At 35.9% G+C, this 26,523-nt stretch overlaps 1 protein-coding gene and 1 non-coding gene across 2 annotated transcripts in view; both read right to left on the bottom strand.

Moving 5' to 3' along the window:
- The window catches only part of LOC136824756 (cytoplasmic dynein 1 heavy chain 1-like), a 31,333-nt gene extending 8,967 nt beyond the window's left edge, over positions 1-22,366 (bottom strand). Inside the window, 34 exon segments of the mRNA XM_067080731.1 lie at positions 831-1,011; positions 1,767-2,145; positions 2,323-2,652; positions 2,840-3,402; positions 3,587-3,796; positions 3,798-3,956; positions 4,149-4,367; positions 4,548-4,790; positions 5,500-5,676; positions 5,678-6,050; positions 6,233-6,473; positions 6,863-7,114; positions 7,294-7,576; positions 8,887-9,264; positions 9,462-9,968; positions 10,145-10,612; positions 10,840-11,208; positions 11,401-11,845; positions 12,027-12,118; positions 12,120-12,269; positions 12,556-12,834; positions 12,978-13,157; positions 13,811-13,894; positions 14,067-14,138; positions 14,765-14,899; positions 15,078-15,362; positions 15,622-15,925; positions 17,043-17,270; positions 17,881-18,050; positions 18,229-18,500; positions 18,635-18,821; positions 19,007-19,618; positions 19,805-19,942; positions 22,288-22,366. Coding sequence (XP_066936832.1) covers positions 831-1,011; positions 1,767-2,145; positions 2,323-2,652; positions 2,840-3,402; positions 3,587-3,796; positions 3,798-3,956; positions 4,149-4,367; positions 4,548-4,790; positions 5,500-5,676; positions 5,678-6,050; positions 6,233-6,473; positions 6,863-7,114; positions 7,294-7,576; positions 8,887-9,264; positions 9,462-9,968; positions 10,145-10,612; positions 10,840-11,208; positions 11,401-11,845; positions 12,027-12,118; positions 12,120-12,269; positions 12,556-12,834; positions 12,978-13,157; positions 13,811-13,894; positions 14,067-14,138; positions 14,765-14,899; positions 15,078-15,362; positions 15,622-15,925; positions 17,043-17,270; positions 17,881-18,050; positions 18,229-18,500; positions 18,635-18,821; positions 19,007-19,618; positions 19,805-19,939 — 8,962 coding nt within the window. The 5' untranslated portion in view covers positions 19,940-19,942; positions 22,288-22,366.
- LOC136824757 (small nucleolar RNA snR191) lies at positions 13,568-13,763 on the bottom strand. Its single transcript, XR_010849164.1, has one exon. It is a non-coding gene; the product is annotated as a small nucleolar RNA snR191 (small nucleolar RNA).
- Positions 22,367-26,523: the final 4,157 nt, after the last annotated feature.

Below are 26,523 nucleotides of genomic sequence, written 5' to 3'. Positions count from 1 at the left end.
AATTAGAAAAAATTAATGATCCAATTTTTCACAAAGTCCAAAAAACCTGTTTTTTAGCCGTTTTTTGGCCCAAATTTGCCCAAAAACATTTTTTTTCAAAAATAGGGTTCTGTCACATTCAAGGGTTTATAGTTATGCATCTTTGTGTAAAAAATCATAAAGAATGAAAGAGCCAATCTCGAGAAAAGCCAATACCTAAGTAATTGATAATGTGCTTGTAAAAAAATATCGAATTTGGCCAGTTTTTCTATAAAAAAACGCCAAGCAACCCAAATTTCCTGTCTAAACACACATATTCTTCAAAAGTAAGCCCTCTTGAGCAGAAAAACATCTATCTCATAAAAAAAATTGAGTAATTTGACTAAGAACATCGATGTATGCTTATTAATAGTGATTCTTATAGATAAACATGCGTTTTTTGAGCCAACAAAATTTTTTTACAAAAATCTGCTTGAGCCATCTTATACCTATGATGGTACCCTACTTTCGTGCAAAAAATCAGAAAAAATTAATGATCCAATTTTTCACAAAGTCCAAAAAACCCGTTTTTTGGCCCAAATTTGCCCCAAAAAATTTTTTTTCGAAAATCGGGCTCCGTCACATTTTGGGCATTGCCATTTTGCATCATTGTGCAAAAAATCAGAAAAAACTAATGAGCCAATCTCGAGAAAAGCTGGTAACTAACGGACGGACAGACGGACAAAGGTTAATTTATAGGACCTCCACCGGGGTAGGTCCAAAAAAGGCCATCTTGTAAACAAATAGAAAAACACAAACACAAAAATTTAGGATATGGTATGAAGTCTTATTTAAATTTGAATAAAAAGTACCTTCAAAAAGCCCAGGAACTTCTCCATTGGCAAGTAAAGTGTTCATTCTTTCAAGGAATGAAGAATCCAAAATGTTAGACTCGTCCATAATGAAAGCAATCTTTTCATTTTTGCATCCAGATCTTCTCAAAACAATTCTCAAATCCTCATCAAAGTCTTCCCCAGTGTACTTTCTGTGAACCTGCAGGAAAAAATTGAAAATCAAAACACTTTCCTTTCAATTTCTTAATACCGTAAATCATAATGTGAACTGTACGGTCGTTCACATTATGGTATAAAGAAGGCTTCCAAATATTAAAACACATTGATGAGAAATTCAGATTATCAAAAAGTTTGCTTTGAACCTTTTTGTGAACTCAAATCGTCAATTTTCCTATGTGTTTGCAAAAGCAGAATGCTTACTCAAATTGAATTTTTATCAGACAAAATGACAATGCAGCATTATAGAAATTCTGTCCGCCCGTCATAATATCATCATTTAATTCAAGACATAATTGTAAAATCAACACTACTTAAACAGGCTTAAAAAGTTCGATTATCACTATCATGATTTGAGAACTTTTTATCTCGGTTAATTCATAGTTGAACATGCGCAACGCACTGGGCTCAACTTCAGTGGCTTAAAATTTCATAGACCCAATTGTAGACCCCAGATATTCACCCAAGGAACAAGTGTGCAAAATTTCAGCCAAATCGAACAAATTTTGAAGTCTCCTGGCTGCCCCAAGTTTTAGCCTCGTTTTGGCGAAAAACTTGTCCCCAGGCCAAAATTTTTGAAAAATGAAAAAAACACCCCCAGATATTCACCCTCATTACAATTTTTAAACTATTAAGTGTATCAGATTTCATGACAATGCAGCATTATGAAAATTCTGTCCGCCCGTCATAATATCATCACCTACTCTTTCACATAAATTAACACATAAATCTTCTTACCTTGACTTGCACAACTGACAAACCATTCATCCAAGCAACAAATCTTGAAAGTGTTGTTTTTCCTGCACCCGAGACCCCAATTAAAAGCAAGTGACCCTGGGGCTGTCTGAAAATACGATCAATTCTCAGTACATGATCCAAAACTTCATCAAACAAGACTAATTGCACATCCAATTCCTCCTCATAGAATACTTTCAATCTTGCCCGAGTGAAATCACGCAATTCTTCTCTTTCCACTGGTAAGTAATCTTTGGACAACCAGTTACTATACAAGATTGGCCTCTTCAATGCAACTGTCATGTCAGCATTCGGAAAGTGTTTTGCAGCAACCGTGTCAATGTTTTTGTTTGTCCATCTTCTTTCATCATCAGTAATCAATCTATTGATAAAATGTAATAAATAGAGTAAAGACTCGCATAAAATAATTTTAAATATTATTAAGAGAAAAAGCCACCTTTCAGGATTTTGCCGCACGCGTTAATCATTTAGTTCATACGGTAATTCCATTTTTCATCATTAAGGTGAAACTGCAAGTCTATTTTAGAACGAAACATACCTGTCATGAAACAATCTCAATGCTTCATGGGCCCAAAGTCTAACAAGACCTTCAGCTGACAAGCCATCAAGAGGTTTGATTGCTTCAAGAATGCCTCTCACCCATCTTGTCATTTCACGAGGAGAATAGATGTAATGAGGCTGCATTTCTTGGGTGAATCTCTTTTGAGACATTTGGAAAAAATCGACCATGGCATCGGTGAGTGGTTGGGCAAATCCTCTAAGTGATGGTACCAATTTCAACATGGCTCTGTTGAATGTTCCATAGATCTGGCTTAGGGACGCTGACGCTGGGTAATCAACATAGACAACCGGAACATGGCGTAAGAATCTGAAATCAAGGAAGAAATCCTTTTAACATCTCAGGTTCTTAATCAAAGGGAAATTTAAACAACCTTTTGAGAATTTGAATGTCAGATGTCTAAGACAATGCATCATTGTGTAAACACTATGTCCGCCCGTCTGCTTTATCATCATACAAAATTTAAAAATCTCAATTAGTGAAAGAAAAGACAAACCTGTGGGAAAGTGGTTTTCTTCCAGGATCTGTGGGAGGATTGCAAGCACCAACAAATTGGATTCTTTCTAAAGAAACCCATTGTTGATCTGATGAGCGGTAGAAGCCATTGTGCTCAACAAGTTGACGTAAGAATGAGATAACACGTTGGGTACCATATTTGTCAATGTCTGGCAAATTGATTTCATCACAAAACAAAATGAGCCATTTTCCAATCAATACAGGTGACAACACCAAGCCATTAGGTGTCCGTCTGTACTCACAATAATGCTCAAAGGTCTTCATGATGAGCTCAGGGGTTGTTGCACTAGAGAAGTTTAAGCCTACAACCTCCATATCTGGCAAAGCTCTCAATGCAGAGAACAAGGTCATTGTTTTACCAGAACCTGGGGGTCCACACAAAACAAGAGGCTTGTGGTCGGCTAGCCACGTGTAAAGTAGAGATTCATGTCTCACAGTATCCAGAGTTGGAACAACAACATCAGGTGAAGCAACTTTGTGAGTTTCAATCTCAATTTGAGGAACCTTGTTGGTCCAGGGAGCCCATTCACCTTGCATGTTGACCTATAACAAAGAAACAATCAGAAAGTGAGTTTTTTAGGCTAAAGTATCCAAGCACAATTAAATTAAATATCTTTTAAAACTTTTCAGGATTTTGCCGCACGCGTTAATCATTTAGATCATAAGGTAATTCCAATTTTCATCATCAAAGCTAAAAAACAATTCCACACTCAAAATAGTGACTAACCTCATAATCAATGATCAAAGAGTTTGATGGAGGTAGTTGGATAGTTGTTGTGTTTCTGATGTAATCACTGACTTTGTTCCTAATTTCAAGTTTGCTGTCTCCAGACATGCACCAGACTAGAGAATAGATAAGATACTTCACAACATATTGCTCAACTTGCTGGGCAGACAATGGAAAATCTTGATGCTGTTGGTTGTAATTCAAGATGTTAGCGAACTCCTTGATTGATCAGTGAGAACAAAGAGTTCAGAGCTCTCATCTTCGTGAAATCCATTATATGATCTTGAGTCTTTGCATACTCAAGTGTCTTTAAAACGACTCCATCAGATTGTAAATAAGGCTGCAAGATATCTGTGAAATCACGTTGGACCTGAAAAACAAACAAGCTCATTTAGATTGCTCTTCTCCCCATCTAAATAAGGTTGACGTTTCTTAAGGCACAACAATCTCAGATTATAAAGTAGCATCATCAGGATCAAACGAAAGATGGTAAAATGTTTATCATCATTGAAGGTTGCTCAAATAGACTATATCATTTACTTTACTCAAGAGCCAAACATACCTGCAGTGTTGGAGAAATAACCTCTTCATCAGTTTTTTGTTGTCTGCTTCTAATGTCTTCCTCTGACTCTTCTAAAGGCTTGTTTCGAAGAGTTTGAATGAAATTCTCAATAACCATTTCAGGAGAAACAACATCGTCAGAAAACCAGACCATACCACAACGGCTAACAGTGGCAAGTGTAGCATACTTTAAGTCCTGAACTTCAAACATAATTCGCACCTATGGAACAAAAAAGTAATTTTCAATAAAAATGATACCAATTATAATCAACAGATCTATTATTAGGTTGTTGACTTCAGAGCCATGGAAGTTGTATCAACATCTATTTCAGGATGTGAACAGCAAAATATCATCCTAAGTCACAACACACATAACATTTAATGTTTAAACAAGCCTTACATTTGGAGGAATACTCAATCTTTCACCATTCGGCAAGGTCAACAAGCGATTATCATCCAACACACTGTTCAGATTTTCAACCCATTCTGGATCTACATCACCATCAAAGATGATCCATTGTCTTCGGCTGAGTTCTCCACGTACATTGTCAATGATCTTACGCAAAATGTGTGTAAAGAGACCATCTGTCCACTCTCTTGTATTGGGATCAAGGAAACCATACAAGTCCTTTTTAGTGATAGCCTGAAAACAAAATGAAGCCAAACAGGGTTTGAATTATAAATTTTAGGAGCTTCACTATTATTATGAGCGAAGCGAGGTAAACTAAAGGAGCGCCACTGGTGAAATTTTGTTCACTGTACTGTTTGCGAAGCATTTTTAGTATTTTGCGATGTTGTTTGGAAGAAAATGCGAAAGTATCTTCAATGAATTTCTCTAGAAAAGCGAAGTAAGACTGTTGTGCGAGATTGTAGACAAAGCGAAGTAGCAAGTTGACAAAGCAATAGATAAATGAATGAATGAAGCTGTGTGGTAGCGAGTTGATAAAGCAATGGATAAATGAACGAATAAAGTAGCAAAGTACTAGTTGATAGAGCAATAGATAAACGAGTAAATAAAGCAATATCAACGAAAGAATAAAGCAGCAAAGTTGCGAGTATATAAAGCAATGGTTAAGCAAGTGAATAAAGCTGATAAATCAATAAATAAATGAATGAATAAAGTTGCGAAGTACAAGTTTATAAAGCAATAGATAAACAAATGAATAAAGTTGCAAGGTAGAAAGTTTATAAAGCAATAGACAAACGAATAAATAAAGTTTCGCAAAATAGGTGTTTTCGTAAAAAAATTTAACTTCCCATTTTTGAGTTGAGAAATCTTTTCGCTAAATCTAAAATCCACTTGGGTGTTAATTTTTAACCAAAGAAGGGTCAATTAATTAATAGAATTGTACCTTAGGGTCAATCACATGACAAACACCTTCAGAATTCTCCATTCTTGCCAGTGCTTTTAAAAGAATCCTCCATGCCGTTGATTTTCCTGAGCCACTTGGACCAACCATCATTAGACCATGATGAATGCAAGATATTTGATACACTTGAAGAACTTTGTCAATCCACATTGCTGCCACTGTCTAGACCTTCACCATACACCAAATGGTCTTCAGCACATACTTTCTTCAACTCTGATCTCAGTTGTCTCATTTCATTTCCAGTATATTCAACGCCTGGGAAAACATCACTCATTAGACTCTTTAAAAGTGGAATGTCTTCAGCAACAAGTTTTGGAACCATTGTTTCACAGATACTTTGAATCAGGATTTCTTGTTCATTCAGGGTTTCAGTGATTTTTGCTTCATCTGCTTCTGATCCTTGAGATAATAGGGTTTTCTTGATGGTTGAGATTTTGTCACGTTTCACATTACCGGCGCTTACAAGGACACTCTTCAAAGCACGAAGACTAAAGTCATAATGTGATTGAGCTGATAGCTGTTCTAGACACAACCTAAAATAGAACAAGACTATTAATTTGAAATCAATATCAACAATTTAGCTTAGAACTTCTGTTTAAATTCTGAATCCTCAGTACTTCTTAGAGGTGAAAAATCTCATCATTTATTTCAGGAAAAACTTCATCATGGATCCAGGAAAGAAACAAAGTTTGGACTAAATGGTTAAGGTACTTACTTGAAAAATGGTACAACTTTACCAGCCAATGTTTCAGCAGTTCTAAAACCTTGAGAATACAACATGACTTGAGAGATTAATTCAATGTCTGGCTTGGTCATTGCTAAACCTCTGAAAAGTTTCTTGAGATTGTCAGGCAAGTTTGAACGTCCAGCATAAGTTGGATTCATTGTGATAAAGATAGCCATATCTTCACTAACTTTAACATCTTTGCCAATCAATTCAACTTGAATAGGAGTACCTGATGGAGAGGGAAAAAAATTTGAATTTACAACTTTCATTTGTGACAAGCAATTGTTCAATACTTTAAAGAATTGTGGAGGCAATTGTTTGATAAATTTTACGTCTGATAGTTCAATGCAGTGGAAGATGAGTCAGAGTATAGATGATAATGGTAGATTTTTTAAGGTGCATGGCTTTCATTTTACAGACCCACCTGTTTTTTACTCAAAATGTTAATGTCCGGTAAATTTTACGTCTGATAATCCAACAAAGTGGAAGATCAGTCAGAGTATACCAGGTTATGTTTGCAAAGGCAGTAAAGATAAATGCTATATGGCAGCAAACACCTCTGATTATTTGCGGTGACATAGTTAACAAGATATAAGTCTTTCATAAGATTTACTTTACCTTTTTCTTTAGGTCCTTCTTTCAAAGCAACTTGAATAATCTGGATTTGTTGCGAAACAGCCGACAACATCCTCTCCTCAAGACGATTAAATTCATCAAAACATCCCCAAGCACCAACTTGACACAGACCAACAAAGATTCTACCCATGGCTTGGAAATCAAAGGTTTCATCACAATTGAAAACAAGAACAAAACGTCCAAGTTGATTACCCAGGGCTTTCACAGATTCAGTTTTACCTGTACCCGCAGGACCTGAAAAAGCAGACAACCTATTTTATAGACTATAGAAAGAAAGATCATGTCAGTCCCCTATCTTATTGAATACAACTCAGAAACAGCCTTAGTTATAATCAGAATTCATACGGTAATTCCAAAATTTATCATCATTGTTGTCCACTTGAAAATTGACCTGATCTGTACAAGACTCTTACCAAAAGGTGAACCACCAAGGCGACTTTCCAAAGCCTGTGTCATTGTAAGATAACACCTGTCAGTTAAGGGTGTTTGGACAAGTTTATCTGGAACACCAAGATACTCAAATCCATAATTGAATTTGGCATTGGCCATGTGAATTGATAATTGCTGCAAAACATCAGGTTGCTTTGGATCAAAATAGAACCTCATTTGAGAGAGCCATTGGAAGGATTTAGGTCCATTGCAGTTTTGACGAATGATTTCTCTTGTCACATCCCTTTGATGAACAAGCTCAGTAATCTGAAAAAAGAAAAGTGTAATCAATTATAAAGATCACTTCAGCTAAAAAACCGACTTCATTTCATGGCTCAACTTTTCATCTTGCTTGATAGTTGTGCCAGGTCAGTAAAATTTTGAAAAACTGAAAGAACCTCATAGCCATGGAAGTGATTTTCATCACACAAATCAGTATGTGAACAGCTTTTATAATCATTGGTTCATTAATACAATTTTAAGACTAGGTGTTTTAAAATTAGCTTATTGGCCCAGAGCGCAGCACAATGGGCCTTTAAAACGCAACTGGTCGAAATTTTTTTTGACTTTGTCGGGGCCTATGCTTGCAATTATCAATCGACGATTCCAGGCTAAAATCGAACTACCTGACTTTCTATTGTGCGCATGCGTAAGAAAAAACCACATATAATTAATACCTCCAACTTATACAGTCAAATCTTTCTTTCTTGATAAGTAGAAAAAAGTTTAAAGTAATTAAATCTTTATTGCTCGCCCAACTGAGTTTATACATTGAAAAAATTCGCTCCTGTTGTATGGCGATTCTGCAGCGAAAAATATGCTGACATTGCCAACATTGCAGGGCTTTTACGCCGCTTAGGCTTTCTTGTCTTCATAAATGTTCATAGCCATGACAGCATCTATTTATGCTATATTTGAAATTTATCATACACCGTTGGAACAGAGTGTCTATGGCATACTTGTTGCCATTTTCAAGGTTTTCAAGGTTTTTTTGGCAAAATTTTAGTGTTTTCAAGGTTTTTTGGACCATTTATTGGGTATTTTTCAAGGTTTTTCAGAACTCAAATTGACTTAAATAATAGGATACGACTGTTTTGACAAGGTGCAAGAGAGTTACTATCAGTATTTGATCTAGAAACAATGATTGCCAGCAAAGCAAGCAAGAAAATTCTTAGAGCATAGACCGAAACTTTAATGTGACCTAAGCCAAAATAAGACAGCAATCAAGTATCCACAAGGTTTTCAAGGAATTCTCTCAAATCATATTCACTTCGGAAAGATATTTCCAAGAAAAAAACACAAAAGGATAGAAGAAAAAAGAAAAAAACACAAAATCTGGACACAGGTTTGAAATTAGCAAGTTTCAAATATTTTAAAAGATTTCCTGTCATGATTTTTAAAACATTTATCTTCACTTCAGTGTATAACTTTCTAATATAGCATGAAAAGGTGCTGAGAAGAGGACAAAAAACAAAGTGTCCACAAACTTTTTAGACAGACTTTAATACTAATACAATTTCCAATATCAGTAGTTAGGAAACCTTGTCAAACCATTACATTTGAGAACAACAACTTACCAAATGTTCAAGCTTCTTTCTTCTAACAGGTGGTTGTTCTTGAAGGACAGAGTCAGCCAAAACATTCAAAGTAGCTTCAATGATTTTAAGACTTTCTTTTACTGCATCTGCTTTTCCATTAGCAAAAGCTGTAAGGGAATTTTCCAACATTTCTGACCAGACAATTTGTGTAGACAAGACCACAAGTTGAGCTTGATATTGATCAACCCATTCTACATAGATTTTTGGATCAATTTGGTCACCACTGAAAGCTTGAATTTCTTTCACAGATTTCGCAAGAAGTGTTGCTAGTGTCAGTCTCATCTGTTGTTCAACCATGGTTAGCCAAACATTGATCTTGGGGTTATCAACCAAGTTAACTGGGGCAAGGAACTCGACCTGTCAAATAGAAATAGAAAATCAAATTTTAATTTATTATGTTTTCTAATTCATAGACATTCTCATTAAGAACTTTAATTTGTTGGACTCTCAGTACTTCTTAGAGGTGCAAAATCTCATCATAAGATTTCAGGAACAGTTTCATCATTGGTCCAAACACAGGACACAATAATATGAATACAACGTAAGTATCTTACATCTTCCCCTTCTTTGCTACAGATACCATTAATAAGTGTTGCATCTTCATTCAGCATAATTGTGTGAACTCCAGCAAACATCTTTTTGAAATGTTTCTGAAGACGTGTAACATTCTTACTGTTTCCAATGATCTCCAAAAGATCCTCATCGCCAACAAAGTAGAATCTTGGGAATGAAGCCCTTTCTCTCTCCAAATATTCTCCAAGAGCCTTTTGAATTTTTCCTAAAAGGTCAGCAAGCCTTTCCAATGCTCTTTGGACACCTTGAATATTCAAAACATCAAGGACAAGTGGGGCTTTGGCAACTTTTCTCATGAGAGTGAGAAACTCTGTACTGATACTTTGGAATCTTTGAGTTTCGATTGGTAGCAAATGCTGGATGTCCCCACTGCCTGAAAAAATTCCATCAAGATAAACCCATCTCCTTTGAACATCTATCCAAATGTCAAACAGGGTGAGAATTCTGTTCAATTTGTCTTCCCATTGAGTGGCATCTTCTTCAAATACCTAAAGAGTAGAAGATTGCAAGTGTAAATCAGAAGCAGTGTCTCAGTTGTATTTGACTCTCCTAGCTTTCTCTTGTAGTGTACGAAAAACTATTTTCATAAGGTTGAGTGTTATTTTTTAAATGACTAACCTGCGCATAAATATCCTATCTACCAGAAAAATTTCCAAGCACTTACCTTATAGTATGGGGAGAGCTTCATTGCTGTTACACTGTTGATATGTTCTTTGACTTTCTCAAATAATTCATCCCATCCTCTGATCAACTTGCAGCGATTTTGATAATTGATTAGCTCCAATTCATACTGCTGCCATGCTTCTTTCACTTGTTTCAAGAACTCTTCTAAAGCCATTTCACCTTGAGCTACATTAATGATGTCTCGAACAATTGACTCATTCTTCTGAAGATTGCAATCCCAAACTTGCCCAAGTGTCAAATCACTTAAGGACCATTTCACACTGAGCTTTCTCATCAGTTGTTTCCAGTGCCTTTCCTTCAAGGCTTCAGATTTCAATTCAATGATAAGCATATTGATCTTCAAGTATCCTTTAATCATCTTCTGAACAAAATCAAATGCAGCATACTGGCGCATTCTTGCTGGAAGAGCCTTCATGTTAGTGGAGATGCTATCCAATGACTGTCTCAGCTAAAGAAAACAATGGAAATTTTTATTAACTTAAAGGTTTTTCCAACCAAATCTTTGCAGTTGTGTAGTGTAAAGAAAGCCTGTTGGACAAAAAATAACAGCCTAGGTACTTTTGCACTTAGCTTTGTTTGGTCATAAACTCTTGCAGACTTATTTTAATGTACAATAAAAAATCCTTTAAACAAATGCTTAATTCAGCATAATCAATTCAGCAAGTTTAAAATTACTTTTCTAGGTTGGATGGAAACCCAGGGTTGCTCTTTCAAATGATCAATTTCTTTCCAAACTTTGTCAAGCTCATGCCAAACACTCTTGAAGTCAGTGAGTTCTTCAAATGCAACTTGGACACGCTCGTCAGAAGGTGGGACTGTTCCTGGTTCAATCAGCTCTAAAGCTTCTTTAGCTTTTTGAACATTCTCACGGTCATCTCTAAGTCTGGTAAACTTTCCTTCAAAAATGGCAAGAGAGCTTAATGCAGATTCAGGTTTGACACCACCAGCCACTGGCTTTTCTTTCTCCCATTCAGCCAATAGATTGTATGTTCTCTCTTCAACTGATTGATCTTCTACGACAATCTTTTGTTGCAAGGTTGATACCTGTAATCACAAGAGTGAGTTAAAGGATGAAATGTTTTTAAGTAGATTTAAAAAAGTATTTTTAGCTACAATTGAATCAACCTCATAGCCATGGAAGTGAGTATCATCACTTTGATCAGAATGTGAACAGCTTTTATAATCATTGGTAATCACAGAAAAACGGATATTTTCAATATGACATAAGTTGCTTACCTGAGTTTGGATGGTACCATCCTTCCTTTTGAGAATTTCATTGAAAGCTCCCCATTCACCATCAATGTTGTCTGTGTACAGCCAGTTACTTGGGAATTGGTAGCGTTGTCTCTCTAAAATCTTCTGACCATCACGATAGACATCCACACTTCTTTCCCAGGCTTTGATTTTTCGTTTCAAACCTTGCACATAGGTGATAAAGGTAACAGCTTCGGCAGTAGTAGCAATTTCAAGTGATTGTTGTTCAAGCTCAGTCCTTGCTTTGGACACATTAGTGAAAAAGTCTGAGATATCTTCACCAAGTCTAGTTCCAAATTGCTGAACAATAGCTTTTTGTAAAGTGTCATACTTCAAATTTACCTTGGTTTGAATGGCATTGAAGTCAATGATGACAGGTCCAATCACACGATTGGTCTCAGTGGTATCAAAAGTTGAACGGCTTTGTCTGCAAGAAAACAATTACACATTAAAAAATTTGCTCTCATCTTAGGCTAAATATTGATTTACTTTCAGATTTTCCATCAGAAGGAAGGCAGCAAAAGTATCAACTATAAAAGTTGATAGGCAATGCTAATCATCAATTGGAGACTTCACTTTCATTGAAACATAAAAATTGAACTACATACTTGATTTCCCTTAGTAGAGTCATCCAGTGTTCAAGAGTCTTCAATCGAGGAATAACATCAGCCATCTCAAGATCCCATAGGGATTGGAAAGCTTAGCCATTCATGAGTGTATTTGTTGATTTCTTCCATAGTCTCCTCAATGGCACCATACACTTCCATAGGAGTTGCACCAGCAGCTTCAGGAAGGTTGAATAACAAACTCTGATAACTTGAATCTGCAATTTCACCTTTTTCAACTCCAACCTTTGGAATAAACAGGTCTCTTGTTTTAATTACTTAAGACATAAAGACCATTCTCAGATTTATATGGACATATTGTGACAAGGTTCCACTAATGAGTCATTATAGTATATAATAAACAAAGCGCCAGCCTGGATTTAGGTCCAACCTAACCCACAAGGTACATTAGGTCCCCCAAAATATTTAAACATCTTTAGCCCCCACCTATTTTAGGCTTTTTTGAGGGTGTAAGATGAACTTTTTTAAATATTTGTCTATTGAAACAAGCAAGGAGACTGTAAATGGTTACCTGATAACGCTGACTCTGAATCCTTTGAAGACCAGTTATTGTTGATACCCATGAAGACAACTCATTGTACAAGTGTTCCCGACATTTTTCAACAGGGGGGTGCACCTGGATTACTTGATTTCTGATATTAAATTCAATTCTTATGGGTTTAATTTCAGCTAATCCTCCTGGACGATGGGAAGCAACTTCGGTATCATCAATAAATTCATTCTCCTGCTTCAGAGCTTTGATCCATTCTTTCATGCATGCTTGCAAACGGGTAGCTAATTTTATCTCAACCTGAAAAATAATCAATAAGAGTGGAATATAAATTTAGAAAGTATTTTACTAAAATTAAGGTTTGAGGAGTGTGATCGACCACACGCTTGACTCCAAATGCTTTTGTGACACCAAAACTCTCAAAACTGACAAAAGTTCCTTACCTGAGTGTCTAATGTTCTAACCCAAGCATTCAAGTTAGAATAGCTGTGCAAATTCAATTCATCAACTGACTTTTGGATTCTTGACATGACTTCTTCAAAAACTTCCTTCTTGAAGGCACAGGTGGCAAGTGATTGGATCTCGATGTCAACCTTTTGAATACTTGACATCAGTTCATCAACCTGTAAGAGAAATAAATGTTTTAATTCGTTTTTGAAATAAGGGGGGGAGGTCTTGCAGTTACTCCTTGACACTTTGTGGAGTAAACGTAGCCTAGCTATTTTGGGCTCAGGCACCACCCATGTTGCAGTTAGTCTACTGGTGGAGTAACTGTTTTCCCAAATTTTGGTTTATATACCACCACGGTAGTAATTGTCATAGTGTTCATATAATAACTGCATGACCCCCCTGTTGAAATAAGGTTTTACTATGAAATCAAAGATATTTCAACAAAAATAGGCTAGAGAATATTTAGTTCTGGACAATATTGAATCAACATAGCTCGTGTCCGACTGCACTGATGAAATAACATTCAATATTTCTTTCAAATGCAAGTTAAGTTTTTGCAGCAATAAAAAAATTGTAGGACATAACTTGTCACCTTTCAAACTACGATTACACAAAAGACAGTATGCAATCAACTCTCAGAATGGTGAGCTCTACACACATAGAATCAAAACAACAACTTAAAACAAGTTGCTGTAAAATTGAATGCAAGTAGTATTTTTCTACCACATCTGTAACACGTCAGCCATATCAAGCTATGGAGACGCTGACTAGATGTGGATTTAAAACTAGAGTTATTTATAAAGTAGAAATTAGTATCAGCCCAAACCTTTTCTTGATATCCTGTAATTGCTTCTGATAGCCTCATTACATAGGGCATTAACTTGTATGATGGCCAGTCAAGACTCATACCCTATAAATAAAATAAAATATTATAAAATCACAATGCACGAATGAGATGGGTAACTGTTGCGATTTCCAAGATCTGCATCAGAAGGAAGGCAGCAAAGGTATCAGTTAAAAACTACTGTCTTGCTAATCATCATATGACTAAATATAGTTCAATATAAAGTAACACCTCTTACCTCATTGATGAGAGTTTGGATATCTCTTCGAACTCCAGCAACCAAAGGTGAAATTGACATTTTGTCAAAGACCTGAAAATTTGAACAAAACAGACTTTTAAGTAAAAGTAACATCAAGAAAGTGTATTTGAAGGAACGACTGCCTAGACTTTCTTCAATCCATGCATCATTGATCCAAAGTTGTTATCTGACCAAACCTTCAGGGTTTTAGGGTAGCAAACAGTCTAAAACCCATATTTTTAGGCAATAATTGGTCTATCTTCAGATATAATTTTCAAACAGAATAAAAAATTCTAGCCAGATTGTGTTCAGAAAATTATCTACTAAATTTGGATACATCACATTTCAGATGTCCCTATTCTTATCCATCAGCACACAAGTAACTGTCACAATTTTCATATTTTAGAAAAAACACAAAGGAATCCAAAACATTAAACATACTCAACACACTCAGCTTTAATCTACTAAGTTTGTTTATCCATCATTACTATCAGATGTCCCTATTCTTTTTGCATCATGTGTGGTTGAAAAGGATATGTAAATGAGGCTTCTGTAACAAAGTTGGCTAGTCCTACCAATTAAATTGAAGCCCCAGCTTATCCAATTGACCCCCTGAAATTCAAATATGGGAAGTCCTACCTAGAATTTGAAGCAACACCAAATATCCAAAAAGCTTGGAAAATAAACACAAACCATACCTTATCATTAGTAATTTCATAAGTCCTAATGCTTTCAATCAATGAGATAGCAAATGGATAATACTGGTTTGCATCATTAGCCTGTCGGACAATAGCAAGTGGTACTCTGAATCCAAGCCACTTCAAGTTTCGTACCTGAAAAAAGACGGTTTTATTTTAAATACTGCCTGATGTGAAGAACCTCTAAAAAAAAATTAAATTGTGAACTGTCAGAAGGAAGGCAGCAAAGATATCAGTTACAGAACTGCCGTCTTGCTAATCATCATTTAAATACAAAGATTTCAAGGTCTAATAAAAATATGCAAAAACATACTTCTTTAGCTAGTGTAATAACATCTCTGGTAAAGTTAACTCTGATCTTGAATAGAGATTTTTCAGCTCCAGCTTTCTTAGAATAGATGGCAAAGATTCTTCCAACAACTAAAAGAGCACGTTTTTGAACTTGTTGTGACCAATCATCAAAGATCTCTTGAGTACTCAGCTTTTGTCTGAATTGATCTCCATCAGCTTTCAATCCTTGTCCCTCAATGTGACTTTCCCAATCTTTGCCAAGAACATCTTCAACTCTACGTAAATATGCTCTCAGTTGGCGTTCAATCTAAATAAGACACAAAACAAATTTTAATGTGTACACTAGTTCGTAATCTTGATAGCTGTAGGTGATCCATGAAAGTTGAGAGCACTATGCATATATTTATTAGGGACTAAATAGAAAATTTTTCTTAAGACAGGTTAAGTACAACAGTAATACGCTAATGGATTTCTGCCCCAAAAGTATTTAAAACTTTAAGGAAGTGGTCACATGATCAAAGGTAGACGAAGTTCCAGTTTTACGCAAGTGTTAAATGAATTCCTACCTCTTTGGCCCAGATAATGGATCCAGAAAGAGGTGGCAAATCTCTGACTTTGCTCATTTTTGATGCTTTGCTTTTTGGATATTGCACCTTGAACTTATCATGCAGAGACTCAATGTCTTCTTTTACCAAGCCAATTAACAGCTTTTGATACTCTCTGATAGCACCTCTAATTCGGGGTCTGACAAACAGGGCGTTGAAGCGTGAGAAAATTCGGAACATTTCATTGGCATTCTTCGCAGTTCCAAGCTGATCTCTTAGCCGAGCAGTGATTCTTGTTTCAACACGATCAATACGTTCTCCATACCTACGAAAAAATTTTAAGCAAATTTGTAACAAACTTGTTTAAATCTACAAATTTCAATGGCTATATATTCCATGTTCCCTTGTCAAAACCAGTTGTTTGTTAAATCTCAGACAAATGCCTCAATAGCATCAATAGATAAATAGATGCAAATAAAACATTTACAACTACTTGATAATCAGACTCGTCATCTTTGTCATCATTGAAATAACTGCTATTCTGACATAAAAATGATAATATCCCGCCTTACCAATTCACTTGTGGGGAATATCAGGGATGCTTCAAATAAACGATTCCCCTCTAGAAGAGCATTCAACTAATTCTAAGTAAGCAGACCATATTTTAGAAAGGCAAGGCAGCATTGGTTGGTGGCCAAAAAAGGCATTTCCAGTGTTTTTCCACTAAAAAGGCTGTTTTTACCAATATTTCAGTAATTTCAAGAGACAGCGTCAGATAACCGGCCACTTAAAGGGCATGAGAAATGGCCTGGTAAGTGTAGTTATAAAAGAGAACTTGTGATAGTAATATTTTCGTATTTACGTTACTGTCAGCTGTCTTTTGTAAATAGTCAAGCCCTTATTTTACACAACAACTGAAGAGAATGTTATGCTATTTTCACAAGAGCCAATCAGATCCAAGTTTCATATAACAATGCGCCTTTGTTTATTGGTAGCTTGAAAGGTCAAAGTTGGCATTGCGCAACACAGATGGCAGTCAAAACTCAATTGGAAAATAAAAGTTGTCAGTCTATTTATTTGTAAGTCGTTGCTTGAAACAAGTGATATACCTGACTCATGCCAAATGTATTAACAGGTACTAACTTTTTCGGGATTCAAAATTAGACACCACCACCCAGCTTTAAGTCAGTGCCGTGCGGCTGTACCCCCAAGTTTCAAATCGCTTTGCACCACAAAACCTTGTGTATCACTTGACAGAATCAGCAGTTATTTCTCAGACAAATGCCTCAATAGCATCAAGAGGTAAATAGATGCAAATAAAACATTTACAATTACTTGATAATCAGACTCGTCATCTTTGTCATCATCGAAATAACTGCTAATTCTGACATCTAAATGATAATGTCTTTTCTTGATCAGACACATGTGAGAATGATACAAACCTCTTGAATGCATTTTCCCATGAATCAACTCCTTCCTTTGAAATATCAAGAGGATCCACATCTTTGAAGTTTTCATAAGCCATATCAACCTCTTGGGCAGCATTTGCATCAGCCATGTCCATCATTTCAGCATCACCTTTCACACTGCCGTCTGTCAGAGCAGGCTTGTCTGTTGGTCTCAAAACTCTGAGAATAACAGCCCTCAATTGTTCATGTTGCTTTCGAAATCTATAATAAGTACAAAGAAAATGTAACAGTTTACAAACATTGCAAAAAACCTTTGGTAATTCTGTGAGCAAAAGCAGTAACATGATTAAAGGCTATAGCGCTTTACTTATAGTAGGGGTCGGATTTGGTGGCACTTCCATGGTATACTCTGAAATACATGCTGACGTCAGCCCGAAAGCTGATAGGCTTAACCGACAGTTATACGCGGTTTAAGAGTATAGCTAAAACTTTGTTATGTTTTCAACATTAAACGAAAGTGAATGAAGACAAAATGTAAGCAAAAAGATTGCAAAGAAGTTTTCGAATAAATTCACAATAGAATGTCTACATTTAAAAATAGAAACACTCGATTTCATTCAAAAAATTTTATGTAAGTCTTTTTGTGTTGTTGTTGAACATTATAGTAAATTATATTCACTTTTTTGGAATAAAGTCACTTTTGGTTTTTGTTATGATCCAGCACTCCTAAATACTCCTCCGTATGGATGTTTGTGCCAATGCTAGATCAGCATTTCATAAATATACCATGCGTCGTTCCCTTTAACGTTTTGGTTGAAAAAGGAAATAAACATTTATAATCATAGTTTTAGACTGTTCAACAATGACTTACTTCTTTAGGACGTCTATTCTTGCCTGCAACTTTTTATGGGCAGGATTTATCCTCCACATAGTCTTGAAACTATCATCACGCTTCTTCTTTGCTAATTCTCGAAGAATTTGTTGAGTCTTATCATATTCATCATCCCATGTAGCAAACACACTAAAGGTACTGACCATAACCTTTTGAGAAGAGAGGAGTTAATATAGCCAAATGATTATCAAATACTGGGAACAATTTACATATAAATCAAGTTCTCTCAGTTTCCAAATTGACATCAGTTATCAGCCCCGAAAGATGATAAGTTAGATCATCAAAGAGAACATTGTTAAATACAAAATGAATGTTTCAAATTATTACCTTTTCAAATTCATCATAATTCATCAACATTAATTTTCTTGTCCCTAAAACTTTCAGAACCTGGGACATCAAATCTCTTGAAATTGCTTCAATCAGCTTCAAACATCTTGTGATTGGATATTGAGACAATTTGATCTTCCTTATGTGATTGAAGATAACAGTTAATGCTTCCTTGATTCTATCCAATTCAGTGGCAGAAAGAAGTTGTTCTAATGGAAAATCCTTCATGAGTGGATTGTAAGCAGCAACAGTAGCCAAACCCTGTTTCAAACCTAAATAGAGGTGCAAAATGTTCAGATTTGGTTAATCTAAAGCTTGTGAAATTGTTGGTTTAGCAGAAAAATTGTGAAGCTCATTTAGTGTAAGGTTATAAAATAATTCTTGAATGTTTGGTTTTCTAGTTTACCTGTATCATTTGTAAAGCTGACAATGGCATGGAAACGTTTCGAGTGCTTTAAAATATCAAGGGTGAGTTTGACTTCAGGACTTTGTTGCTTCTCCTCAATTCTATGGAGGGCTTTCTCAAGGTTCAACCAAAAGCTGATTTCTTGAAGGGCATTACCAGAGGCAGGATCTCGTTCTAATTTAGTGACCTAAAATTTAAAATTCAAAATATGTTATAGAAGATTAAGCTCCATAAAAATGTTAAAAAACCTGTAATTCTAGCTCAGATTAGCGTATATAATAATTAATCATAATGTAAATGAATACATCATACTAAAACATCATCACCACTAGAGATCCTTTTGAAAAATAAGTGCCATTAACTACGGTTTACCTTCTGAATTTCTCGAATCCATCTATTGACACCATTTTGAAGTGCATTTAGGAAGGTACTGTCCTCAAGTTTGTCAGCAAAATCCTCAGAATCAACTTTTCTCTTTTCACTCTCAGCTTTCTTTAAAAGTGCTTGCACATGAGGGTGGATAACCAAGGAAATTTCTGGGATGTCAATATTCTGCTGGAGGTGAAGAAGACTCATTTCCAGTTCAGCAATTTTCTTCTCAACTGAAGGTACCATCTTATCACCTTCTCTATCAGATTTGCCTGATTTCTTGACATAGCTTTTAAAGAATGGTGAAACCGCATTGCTGACATATGAATGGAGGGTGTCAAATGGAGCAGCATTTTCCAAGTTGATCATTTGAACTTGCTTGTAGGTCTTCTTGTCACCCTCAATGACCATTCCACGTTTGATGAAGGCAATAGTGTTATCTTTTTGAGATGTGTAGTTGACTGCACTTTGTATACTGTACTCAATTTTGGTTTTAAGGTTATCAGCAGATCCCCCATCTTCCTCAACAAGACTTGTTGTTTGGCAAACCAGAATAGACTTGAGTTGAGTGTCAGTGATGAACTTGCTGATCAAGTCTTTACCATTCTCAAATGCCTGCAGAATAGGGTTGAATCATAAAAAGTGTGTGTAATTCCCTTATTTGATAAAAAACCTTTCAGTGCAGTTCAGTGTCGCATTACCTCAGGATGTAAGTATCATCATAAATTCAGCCCCGAAAGATGATAAATAAAATTCATCACAGGTATGTACATACAAGACTAAATAATCTTAGACTATTACCTGGCCCAGAGGGACACTTTGATTGTCTTCTTCAAAAACAGTGCTCGATACATTTTTAAGATACTTTATTACATCTTCAACTTTAGCAGTTGCAACTGGATCACCAGGCGGTTCTCCAACATCAGGGTCATCCATGATCTAGAGGTGGAAAGTATACTTTAATAAAAAAATCAAAAAAATAGGCAATAGGTCTTAAGAGAAACTTGGATCAAAAGTCTTCAGTCCTAAATAACTAAAACCCTGTGAATTTTTATACTAGCTTACTCTCTACCGTTTGGGTCTCTGGAGGTAAACAAACCCATTTTGCCTGTGTTTCTTTAGGAAAGTTGTTGAACAAAATTCTCTAAAATTTTAGTATGTTTTTTCTATTTATGTTATTATACCACCCTGAATATGTTTAGCCAAAAAAACTTAAAAACCCACTTTCCCTAACCTCTCACAGGCAAAAACCTGTTTGTTTACCTCCCAGAAATATTACACACAACAGCAGAGCACACATTTTCCTGGGTAGCCTACTCATCCTCTAGCAAAAAAAGTTTTTTATAGGGGCTGCTTAATACTTGGTAGATCCTCCTTCCCAGAATATGCCGCTTTTCGCCGAATTTTGGCGAACAACCCTTTTTAGCTGGCGAGTGCTTAGGCGGCAATCACAAATATCTTTGTTTCGCGTCGCCCGACCGACTCTCGAAAATAGAGTAGAATTGAGTCGGTGAGTCGGTAAATTTGCCGGACTTTTTCTGTCGATGATGTTTCCTTCGTTCAAAAATTTTATTATTGCCGATTTTTTGCGAGCGATTTCTAGCGCATTCGCAACATTTTGACTTTGTTCATCATTACAGTGTTCAAAGGTCATAATTTGAAACCACCCGTATTGCGCGGTCGTTTTGGCTGCTGGCTGGCAGTTTCCTTCAAGAATACACTCCAAAAATGGATGATTAAGGTCGGACGAGAAGAAGAAATTCACTGGGTCCAATTTTAAGAAAACCCGAAAATTTTTACGACCGACCGACTCACTTTTTCGACCCAACGAGGACGCGAAATGAAGATATTTGTGATTGCCGCCTTATGATGATGAATTTGTGAAGGAACTCTCCCCGTTGCGATTTAGATTTTTCATAGCCTGTAACAAACTAATAACAAATATTTTCATTATTGATAGCGATATTAAAAATGTATGTGCTAGTTTGATACAGGCTCCCTTGATTGTTCACATTTTGAATTCAACATGGCTGCCAAAGCAAAGATTTTCACTTTTTTGGAGTTTATTTTGGTTTCTGGAAGTTATAATTTTAGAGTTAAAAGCTTTGTATGTGTAAATTTATGTTCAGTTGTATCTATGGAATGCATCAAGGGAAAGTTGTGTCTCAGTTGCATGAAATAATGATTCAAATTAAGATTTTTTGTTTGTTTTGATTTTGGCTGATGTTTTGGTTACAAGATCTTATATTTTTTTCAAGTTTCAACAAGTAGTAGCAGAAATCATCAAAATTTGCCTTGTCCGGGGTGTAAATTTGCTCTGTCTCGGGGGGGGGGGGGGGGTTTCAGCAGATGCTTGTCCGGGGGGCCCGGGGGCCAAAAGTCACCCTTTCCGGGGGGGGGGGGTAAATCACTAAAAATTGTTATATCCTCCACCCACACATGTAAAAATTTTTTCTGGAAGAGCCCATTGGGGAAAAAGTGTATTTTCGAGAACAGCTCAAAAGTTCCAAATCTTTTGTGGATGACTCTTTTGCAGACTTCCCTTCCTGAATTTAACAAACACCCCATTTGTTGACATCAAAGTATCTTGGGCAAAAAAGAACTCTTGCACATAAAGGTGCTTAAATTAAACCCCGACATAAGGAATTTTTTTAGATCCAAGAATGACAAATGTCTGGTTTCGAGTTGACAACTTGATCAAGAAATATTGAAAGTAGCATTTTGCCAATAGTCAAGGTAAAAGAACCCAACCCCTAACGCCATAGTGATGTTTGTTGTGGTATAGGCGCGTGACGACCATATTCTACAGATTGTATTTTTTACTCAGGTCTTTAGAGCTTCAGGTACTGGGCCAGAAATTACGCAATCTGTTATCAGGTTACCCTAAGCTGGCATCAATAAATCTCCCAAAATTTCACTTTACAGAGGGTCATTTACAAGTGATAATTTTGCTTCGAAATTTTCATAAAGGTTGGTGAAAAAAGTTTGTCAATACCATGTACAATTGTTTTTGCAATAGCCCATGGAGTTCAGTTTTTTATCTGTTTCAGAGAACTGGCTTGACTATCAATATTGTCGACTTTTCCCTGGTAACATTTCGCTTCCTAAAAAAGGATCCGCCCATAGGAATTCTGCCACTGTTTGAAAACCCTGATGCTGGTTGAGGGTTTGTGAAGATAACATCAGATCCCACTTGTGTACATTGTCAAAAAAACAAAACCTAGTATTTTAGAATCAGAGGTAAGTTTTATAAGACGTAGACAGTATCACAGTAGATAACTTACCTCGACAAGCAGAAAAACAGGACTGCTACGAGAGAATCATATTAGACATGAGGCTGCCTTTTCACTAATTTAAATGAGCACCAGGCTACTTTTTATAAGAGAAATGGGTACGAAGTTTAAAATTCTCCTCCTTAGAGAGTTATCAAACTCCGACTTCTTGTGGTCCAATCAAATGTCAAGCTGAAGAAGGGACCTGTTTCAAGTTGACTTTTGAGCTAAACATAAGCCCCCTTGTTTACAGAGCTTGAAAGCCAACCGGTGCGTTGGAACGAAATTCGAAACCTGAATTTTTTTCTCAAAATAAACACATGATCAGTCGGGTGTTTAAGATAAAAACTGCAATTATTGCTCTTTTCGGAAATTATTGCCGAAAACGGCAATTTTTTTAACGATGAAATGCTGAATCGGCAGAAAAATAAAAAAGTAAATAAATGAAAATTGCCGTTTTCGGCAATTATTGCCGTTTTTGCAAATAAAAGTTGATTTTATTATTGAACACGTGGTATTTGACACCCTCGCGATAAGTGCCTCGTTTAGTTTTGTTTTCAACTGGTTTTTTTTGGAAATGCAGATAGCAAAATCGAGTCATATGTAAACAAATTTACAACGGGGGTTTTGTTATCTCTTTCTGGCTGTGTTTCGGCATCGATGCAGAATCTTTTAACATATTATTTTTGAACTTTTCATGTTATTGAGCAACGAAAAATTGAAAAAATCACTTTTAAAAATCCGAAAGACCTTTTTCTCGATGCAATTTTACTATTTTCAAACACCTCTGACATCGTTGCCCTTAAAAGGACAACACATTTTGCTGATTCAGCATTTCATCGTTAAAAAAATTGCCGTATTCGGCAATAATTTCCGAAAAGAGCAATAACTGCAGTTTTTATCTTAAACACCCGACTGATGATGACAAAAGGTTACAAAAAAAAGAAATCTCATTCAGATAACTTTTGTGTTATTCTTTCTTCTGTCTTTAGTATAAATTTGCTGTTTTTATAACAAACAAATTAGGAGAATGATGGTTTAATACCCTTTTACAGAAATCTTATAGTCGCGCGGCTGAGGTCGAAAAAAGTGGCTAGAAAATGATTTTCGTGATACACCTCTTAGATTCCACTTTTTTCGATGGAAACTCTCGAATTAGTATATGTAGATTCCAAAATCAAAAAGTTTCCACGATATTATCGTGCAAGTAACGAGTAAATGGCGATTTTTTGCGTTTCCAGGCAAAATTGCAAGGCCTGGAAATTAATGATTTTTGGGGATCTTCAAATAAAAAAAAGACCTATATCACATGATAGAGCTCTTCAAACTGAGCAAAAAAGTGTATTACACCAAAGTCCCAACTTCTCTAGATCAAAATTTATTGGCCTATTTGTGGTAAAAAACTGATGGAAAACAGGGAATTTCCCCACAATCTGCATTAATTTATGCAAAATTAAACACCTTTTTGACCACAAATAGGCCCATAACTTTTGATCTAGAGAAGTTGGGACTTTGGTGTAATACACTTTTTTGCTCAGTTTGAAGAGCTCTATCATGTGATATAGGTCTTTTTTTAATTTGAAGACCCCCCAAAAATCATGAATTTCCAGGCCTTGCAATTTTGCCTGGAAACGCAAAAAATCGCCAATTACTCGTTACTTGCACGATAATATCGTGGAAACTTTTTGATTTTGTAATCTACACATACTAATTCGCGAGTTTCCGTTGTTTTTTTTGGAATCTAAAAGATGTATCACGAAATGAAACGTTTTTCGACCTCAGCCGCGCGACTATTACCTTTAGAACGGCTTACACAGTGTGCGGCTGGGCGAGAAAATGGCAAAAATTGCCACAAATTTCTCATCGGCTGCTAATGGCTAAACTTTGTCAAGTTTTTTGCTGTCATTTGATGGTAGAAGATTTCACAAATCTATGCTGGTCAGTGAGTCTCTGACTGTCTGAATTACTTTGAAATGATGTAGCTTATGAAGTTTCTTTTTCTTTTTTGCAAAACAGAATAGACCTGTTTTTAGTCAGTTAGTAGGCCGGGCATAATGTTTTCACCGCTAGCTAATAATTTGGGTCAAAACTGGGCTATTCCAAAAAAAAATTGTAAAAGGTTATTGGCGAAATTTGAATACCAAATTATCCCCTGGAAATCTCGGGTAGGACCGTTGAAAGTTAGTGAAAAAGCGAATGATGGGGCTGGATAAATAACTTTATTGAGAAGAAAACCCCTGGAAACCCTGAAAAGCTTCAATTACTCCCTTGAAAAATCTAATAAATGAACAGTAACTCCTTGGAAATTCCTATTTTTGAGCCTCTGTAAAAGTTTATTGTTTACTCAAGGTCAGCAGCAACCAACTGAACCGTGAGGGTAAATTTTTAAGGGCCAGGGCTTCCGTAGACAGTAGAACTTTAACCATCCTGTATTTTTATAATCTGATGTTTACAGGACAGGTATAGCTAACCTATGAGGCTTTCTGCCTCAAAAAATTTACAGTGGGAAATTTGAATTTAGCACTGGTCCTCACTTACTAAAACAAAAACCAATTTTGGAACTTGTGCTATCTCTAAGCAGTTACATCAATATGCCTTCTTTAGACAGTTACATCAATATGCCTTCTTACATGTCTTTAAAAATATAAATAAAAGTAATCACGGAAAAGGACGCGAAAAAAAAAGACATAAGTGTGAGAACAGAGTAATCAAACTCGTTAGAAAAAGTACCATTAGAAGTCATAAAAAATCAACCTGAATAAATGCAATCGAAATTCCAGAGCACTTCGTAATTCCCCAAACAACATAACATTACTATGTCAAACTCCCATCACAAAAATTTTACAATTACGTCAAAGTAGACTACGCTCGCCACCGAAGAGGTTTATTTGGAAAGGGTAATTATACTTTATTGTTCGCTTCTTTTTTAAAGATTCGCCGGGTTGGAAAAGTATGAATTTCTTTGTACATATTTTACCTACCCCAAATATTTAGGAGGCTGAGTTTTAAACGAATCGTCAAGTTGAAACGAACGATAAATGTATCAAGGTCTGTTTTATTTACCCCCTGGTGACTTAACAAAAGAGACTTAACTCGAAGTTACAATCCAATTATTGAAAGTTTGTGTCAGCCTTTTTATAATGAGCGAGACATACGTTCTCTGATTGCGCAATTTTCATATTGACATTTTCGAGGCATTTTGATGTAACTGTTAGAAATATTAATAAAAGTAATCACGGAAAAGGATGCGAATAAAAAAGACATAAGTGTGAGAACAGAGTAATGAAACTCGTTAGAAAAAGTACCATTAGAAGTCACAAAAAATCAACCTGAATAAATGCAATCGAAATTCCAGAGAACTTCATAATTCCCCAAACAACATTACATTACTATGTCAAATCCCCATCACATAAATTTTACAATTACGTCAGAGTAGACTACGCTCGCCACCGAAGAGGTTTATTTGGAAAGGGTAATTATATTTTATTGTTCGCTTCTAATTTAAAAGATTCGCCGGGTTGGAAAAGTATGAATTCCTTTGTACATATTTTACCTACCCCAAATATTTAGGAGGCTGAGTTTTAAACGAATCGTCAAGTTGAAACGAACGATAAATGTATCAAGGTCTGTTTTATTTACCCCAGGGGGTAACAAAAGAGACTTAACTCAATGTTACAATTCAATTATTGAAAGTTTGTCTCAACCTTTTTATAATGAGCGAGACATACGTTCTCTGATTACGCAATTTTCATATTGACATTTTCGAGGCATTTTGATGTAACTGCTAAGAAAGTGTGACCAGTAAAAGAATAACAAAATTTGATTGGCTATGTTTTCAACCGTTATTAGAATCTGGGAAATTCAAACTCTTAGCCCATACCATGCTATATTTACCCATCAGTATAAAGAATAAGAAATTGACTAAGATTCTCAAGAAAATGCACTGTATGGGTCAATTTTTCACCTAAATTTGCTCAAATTTGGGTATATTTTCTCTGCACTGCAAGGGTCTAGTTTTGAAGATCTAATTTTTAAAGGACACAAAATGTTACTGCTGATGCTGAGAATATTTCAATTTTAAAGGTTTTACTGGAACATTTAGGCCATAGCATGTTATAAGAGTTGGAACTATGCTATGCTAGAAAAAATATTTAAAGTTTTTCGGGCATTGTTCATGAAAGTTAAAAATTTGAACTTTTAAACCGCGACAAGCTCCTTACTCTTGGGTACCTAATAGCCGGGGGGGCC

Source organism: Clytia hemisphaerica, unplaced genomic scaffold, assembly GCF_902728285.1.
Source record: "Clytia hemisphaerica strain Z4C2 unplaced genomic scaffold, Clytia hemisphaerica genome assembly, whole genome shotgun sequence".
NCBI lineage: Eukaryota > Metazoa > Cnidaria > Hydrozoa > Leptothecata > Clytiidae > Clytia > Clytia hemisphaerica.
The sequence above is the reverse complement of the archived record's forward strand: the minus strand, read 5'-3'. Positions and strand labels throughout refer to the sequence as shown.